The sequence below is a fragment of the Neolamprologus brichardi genome, chromosome 7 (assembly GCF_056152115.1).
Source record: "Neolamprologus brichardi isolate AB-2024 chromosome 7, ASM5615211v1, whole genome shotgun sequence".
NCBI lineage: Eukaryota > Metazoa > Chordata > Actinopteri > Cichliformes > Cichlidae > Neolamprologus > Neolamprologus brichardi.
In genome coordinates this window covers 8,054,763-8,060,818 of record NC_142110.1, presented here as the reverse complement: position 1 = coordinate 8,060,818, position 6,056 = coordinate 8,054,763, and the positions used below count along the sequence as shown (strand labels likewise).

The 6,056-nt window shown below is 38.0% G+C and overlaps 1 protein-coding gene across 2 annotated transcripts; it reads right to left on the bottom strand.

Moving 5' to 3' along the window:
• Nucleotides 1–959: 959 nt before the first annotated feature.
• On the bottom strand, nucleotides 960–5,327 carry si:ch211-245j22.3 (guanylyl cyclase inhibitory protein). 2 transcript variants are annotated; one of them, XM_006789532.3, is made up of 5 exons: nucleotides 5,029–5,327; nucleotides 3,725–3,857; nucleotides 1,829–1,978; nucleotides 1,636–1,741; nucleotides 960–1,149 (listed from the first exon to the last, which is right to left on the bottom strand). In XM_006789532.3, the coding sequence occupies exons 1-5, from the start codon at nucleotides 5,097–5,099 to the stop codon at nucleotides 1,007–1,009; spliced, it is 603 nt and encodes a 200-aa protein (XP_006789595.2). In that variant the 5' UTR covers nucleotides 5,100–5,327; the 3' UTR covers nucleotides 960–1,006. The 2 variants fall into 2 exon arrangements, with proteins under 2 accessions (XP_006789595.2, XP_087699106.1); XM_087842980.1 differs by having other exon boundaries at nucleotides 3,725–3,853; nucleotides 5,029–5,136.
• Between the last annotated feature and the right edge of the window lie 729 nt (nucleotides 5,328–6,056).

The following is a 6,056-nucleotide window of genomic DNA, read 5'->3' as shown; positions in this document are numbered from 1 at the left end:
GTCATCTCCGGTACGGGAAATGATTCAGAGAAACCAGAAACTGTTTGGAAAAAAAACAAACAAAACAAACATTTTTATTGTCATCTTGATGTAGGAATAGTTATGACCAACAGCGGCTTTCACACACAGCGGTCCGTCGAGCTAAGTAACGCAAAAGTGAAATTTCCCATGTTTTCCTGGATCAGGGAAGAGACGTATTTCTTAAATTCTTGGAGGCCTTACTTTTGTGGGTAGTGAGCTTTAAAGAAGTACAGGCGACACCAAGTGGTGTAAAAGCGTCAGTGACGAAAAAAATACAAATAAATAAATACATAAATAAAATAGAATAAAATAAAAATAATAATAGCATGATTCTCCGAGCGTAAATTTTAAGAAATAGATGTGTAAAAATTACATTTTTTAAAAATCACATTGGTCATTGACTGTCCTGTAATTTCAAAAATACATGTTTAAAAATTGTTTTTTTCCACAGAAAATGTTTTAACACTATATATCTACTGTAAAAATAAATAAATATTTAGTAGTAGTAGTAGTGAAAAAAAATTCTTTAATTTTTATTAGTCTATTACCCAATTACTTTGATGTAGCATGAATACCCATTGGTGAGGCCTCATTAGTGGAGATGTCATTCTTATAATGTTATTAGGGTCCATTACTTTATGCAAGTTAATCTGGCCACAAGTGCAGAATTTAATAATAACAGTTCTTTTTTTTTCTTTTTTCACTCACATGTGTCATGTGTACATTATGGATTTACATATGTAAATTCATACTTTTTTCTAAAATCTGGTATGTTTGAGGAACATTAATAACCCAGAACAGAGCAATACATAAAAACAAAAACACAGCATTTCATCTTGTGGAAGCTTGATAAAATAAGCTCCAAATGTTACAGCACTCTAAAGCAGCTACGACAAAGTTATCCAATAGATGAAGATAGAATTTAATTCCTTGAATTTTTAGCCCAAACACGGGCTGGTCCAGTGTGCCTAAATAGTGAACCACTTCAAATTAACCGTGGGTTTTCCAAAGCGGTGTCCCTCTTCAGCTGCCTCCCCACCTTCACGGTGCTCGGGTCACATTCCAGCATCTCTCTGATCCAATTATCATCCAGCGCTCCCTCTATGAACTCTTCCAGACTGATGATCGCTGCAAGGACGGGCACCGATTAGACAAACACCACTGGACTGACTGTTAATAATCTGTCTGTGAGGGTTGATACTAGTGAATGGAAAGTTTTGGGGCTAAATTTGGGGAACCACCGTCAGTAAAATATGCCTCTGTATATTATCCAGAGTATTGCAAATCATATCTTTTAGATTAACATTTTTACCTCTTACCTATTTTGTGGGTTGAGCAACCCATTTGCATTTTGTTATTTTTAATCAGCATCATACATGCTACAGTTCTGTCTTCAATTAGATGCCTTATTAGGCTTCAAGGATGTTTTTATTGTTTAAAGTTGTTACTAAAGATACTTTTAAAAACAAACCACAATTTAGTGGTGGATTTATTTATTTGTTTTTTTAAATTGGATTATTTACCTTTTCTATAGAAACATATATAATCAACTTTGATACACATAGAAATAACATTACACGCAAAAAGGAGGGAAAAGTTGCCACCTTTCCTCACCGTTATTGTCTTTATCTAATCTCACAAATATCCTGCTGGTGCATTCTTCAGCTGTAAGTGGGTTGGGTTTGGTTAAACCAGCAGCCACGTTCATCTTATAAACAGCCTGTCCGAACAAAGAAACGCACATCAGTCGAACTACAACATCTGGCACATCTTCTGTTTTATATACCACGACACAGAGCCTGCACACCTGCATGATCTCCAGCATTTCCTCCTTTGTGATGGCTCCGTCTCGGTCTTTGTCATAGAGCTTGAATGACCAGCGCAGTTTCTCAACAGCTGAACCTTCAATAAGCATGCTGATGGCCATGACATACTCTCTGAAGTCAACCACCCCATCCTGAAAAAAAAAAAAAAGCACCACACAGTTAATGTTTTGTTTCAGTTTTGTGATGCATGACTATGAAAGCGTGTCCTTTCTTTTAGTTGTCTTCAATATGCCTGGAGAACTATTTCTGAAGGACATTCAAAGATATTTGGATGTTTGCTGCCTTTTGTTCAGTTCTGTCAAGATGATCTCACAGATATGCCTTTAATTCACTGGCAGTGTGTTTGGGATCACCATCATGCTGAGAAACTAAGCTGTTGCTAATTAGTTTCTTTCCAGATGGTATGGTATGATGGATCAAAATTTGATTGTACTTTTTGCACTCTTAATTTAATCAATTTTGACAAGATCCCCACCACCACTGGCCGCCCCCTACAGAGCCTCCATTGCGTTTTAGAAAATGGCTCTACACACTCACTGTTGTACCCATCCCCTGACATGACCCCTACATTCTGACAATCATTTAAACATTTCACATTTGGATTCATCTGGCTACCAGACCTGTTTTAGCTGATTTTCAGTCCAGATCTTGTGTAATTTTCATTCCTCAGCCTTTTCTTCCCGTTTCCATTCTATATGAATGGTTTCTTCACAGACACCCTTCCACCGAGACCATTTCTCTTTAACCTCCAAAGACCTGAACTCTTCCACGGCATGCGTTTTTATTGTATCTTTGATATTTGGGCTAATTGGGACCTGATGAATGTAAAAACAAAGAATTACCAGATTTTTTTTTTTTTACCTAATTTTTGTTTCTAAGAAAAATGAGAGCCACATATGAGGATATTCGTTTCGATAGAACAGTAGCAGTATAATGTCCTCGTAAGTGGATATCAGGCCCTTGTAGAGCAAAATTGAGTATTTATGTCTAAATAACCTAAAATGTGATGTCCACATATGTGGACACCAGGCCCTAGGAGGTTAAGCTTCAGCCTGATAATCTGATAGATGGATCAACTGAAGGCTCAGATGCATCTCTGAGCAAAACTACCACTAATTTATGCCTGTCAAAATATCTAATTTTTGGCACTTTTCATAGATTAAATGACAATAAATGCTTTGAATCTCTTTGAATCTAAAGATATGGGAACAAATTAAGTACTCTTGAGACTGGCTCCCAGGCTTCCTACAGATACAATTTTAAACAGGCTATTCGCTAAACTTGTGTGACGACAACACTGGTTCATCCCTTGAATTAGGTGCCCTTTTATTGCCTGAATGATTCAGTGTTAAGTGAAAAAAATAATTCCTCTAAAATATTTCAGGCACAAAGAGTGAAAAAAGTGTGTTTTTCTATGAATACTTTTTTGGAAGACCTGGATAATTATTACTCAGGTTTACTTTAACCTCCTAGGACCTGGGGTCCACATATGTGGATATCACATTTTGGGTTGTTTTAGACCAGAATACTACATTTTGCTCTACAAGGGCCTGATATACACTTACAAGGACATTATACTGCCACTGTTCTATTGAAATTTAAAGCCAATGTCCTCATATGTGGATCTCATTTTTCTCAGAAACAAAAATTAGGTTAAAATAAATAAATAAATCACATAATTCACTGTTTTTACATTCATCAGGTCCCAATCAGCCCAAACAGCAAAGAGAAATTAAAAATGCATGCCATGAAAGAGTTAAGGTCTTAGGAGGTTAAAACTTTGCAATTCTGGATTTCATGGAGGCAAAAATATAAAGAAGTGAGTGGTGACTCAATACTTTTTCAAGACTCCTGTACTGTATAGACCTCATGCTTACCCCATTGCTGTCGAGCGTGCGGAAAATCTGTTCTGCATACTCTGCTGACTCACTGCCCACAGTTCCATCACAGAAATGCCTTTGAAACTCGTGAAGAGCGATTAGCCCACTTGGACACTCGATAACAAACTTTCTGCCACAGATAAAAACAACAGTTTGTGTTTTAATACATTAAAGGAGTTGGAAAACAAGGGTAGTTTGAGAGAGGGGTGTGATTTGAGAGAAAATGTGTTTTAAATTGAGAATCAGTGGAATTAAGGTCAACCCATCCCCAACCTGTGTGGATTACATGTGTTTGAAAGCTTATTTACAGAGTGCGGCACAAGTGCCAAGATAATTAGGCCAAATGACATCATGGCAGAGTGAAGCTGATCAGTCCACAGGAGATAATACTTTACTTTGTTGCTGATGCTGTTAATTTTGCAGATTTGCCTGCAAAAACAACAAATTCTAATCTGGCTAAATACACTGGCAATTCCTACAATGCTAAAATCAATAAGAGTAAAAATAAATGTATTGATCCCAAATTCAAGGACACTCTCGCGCTGATGGATGCTTATTTTAAATATGCTCAAACATTATTTAACAATGAAATTAGCATATGTGCAAGTAATTACAATGAGCGCCAGATTGCTCTAAAAACTAAATTTCAGATTTTTGTAATACTCTTGTCTCTGGATGATGTCAGTGAGAGCAGATTTCCTAATATGGTCAAAAGCTCCCATTCAGCTGCTGTTTATACCTGTTGTTTGTTTTGATTGGCTGCCCCTCCAAAGTTGCCTCAGGAGGTAAAACTGCTTGTTTCAGTCAGAGAATGAATTGAAGTCCAGGATAATAGATGTGCAAGGATTGTTTTGAATAAAAAATCTCTTTAAGTTGTTCTATAAATTTTATTCATTTTCACCCCTGTGTTGAGCAGCTGGATAAAACAATGACAGGTCACCCAGTCTAACTCAGGGCAATGCAGAGGCAACCACTCAGCTTATATTTACGCCCATGGTCAATCTGGTTTCAGGACTTCACCTAACAAGGACATCTTGGGACTGTGAGAGAAAGCTGGATTACCTAAAAAGAACCCACGCAGGAACAGGGAAACCATGCAACCTCCACACAGAAAGGCTCCACCCAGCTAGCAGGTTCAAACAAAGAACCAACTTGCTTTGAGTCTGCAGTACTAACCACTGCACCACCATGCCATGTCTGTTCTGTTCTGGGCATGAACGTAATAATCAATTTAAGGCTAAAGAAAATCTGCATTCGTTTTCAACTACCTGTAAAAATTTAAGACAAATTCAAAAGCTTACCTGAACCATTCATACAGCTCTGTAACATAGGACTTGCTTCTTCCACAAGTCCGGACAGCGGCTTGGCCCATACTGTAAAGACAAAGCAGCTCTGCACTCACCACTGACTTTACTTTGCAGAAATCCCAGCTTACGCTATGCTTTCTTAGTTGCTCCAAGCACTGCCTTATCACATCTGACAAATTACTCTGAGCTAATCTCCTCACATGAGGGGGGTGTTGAGGACAAAGAGAACAATGTAATTACTCAAGACAGTGCACATCACCAAGGGCCATGCAACTGCAGACTGAAGGGTGTTTCTATCAGAGCCAAGAAATCATTTAAAAATAAATAATCAACCAAAGTTTCAGCTGAAGTTTCAGTAAACTAATATTTATTCACAACCTGGGAAGACGGCCCAGACATGTTGATAATAGCAGCAATAATCCACCAGACAACATCGTCTGGAGCCCGAATATCGAACATGACTAAACTTGTGGCAGAAACCAGTATGGACAGCGGCAGTAGCAAATAGCCTGGAAAATATAAGCCCAAGAGTTCAGGTCCTGCCTCTGGTGGAGCAACTGGTGCTCAAGTCTCGACTTTCCGTTTCAAATAATGCAATTGTTTTTAAAAATTAAATCAGTAAAACCAAAGCAACATGCAGCTACACACAGACACGGACATGAAATAAAACATTCCCTACCTTACAAAAACTATTTTATTCTGAACAGACAGAAGCAAAACATACACCTCTTTAAAAAGGTTCATCACTAATAAACCACATAAGCTGATGTGAGCCAATTCCTTCGTTTTCTGGGAAAGTGGCGGTGACAAGAATGCAATGACATCCACAATACACAGGATGAAAAAAATACTGACTTTTTGCCTTTCAAAAGGACCAGTCTGCATCTATGGCACAGCTTCATAGCTCTACGTGTTCGGTTACAAAGAGAGCACTGATGCAACTACGTGCAGCTCCAGTTTAATCTCTGATGTGCACAGCATGCCACGTTTCATCAGGTTTATTCAGAGATACGTTTCAGCCC

What these genes read in the sequence shown, in the direction of transcription:
- si:ch211-245j22.3 (XM_006789532.3), bottom strand. Translation starts at nt 5,099, where the DNA reads ATGGGCCAAGCCGCTGTCCGGACTTGTGGAAGAAGCAAGTCCTATGTT. An exon ending in GAGCTGTATGAATGGTTCAG is followed by an intron (nt 3,858 to 5,028) that starts GTAAGCTTTTGA and finishes TATCTGTGGCAG; the next exon opens with AAAGTTTGTTATCGAGTGTC. An exon ending in GCACGCTCGACAGCAATGGG is followed by an intron (nt 1,979 to 3,724) that starts GTAAGCATGAGG and finishes TTTTTTTTTCAG; the next exon opens with GATGGGGTGGTTGACTTCAG.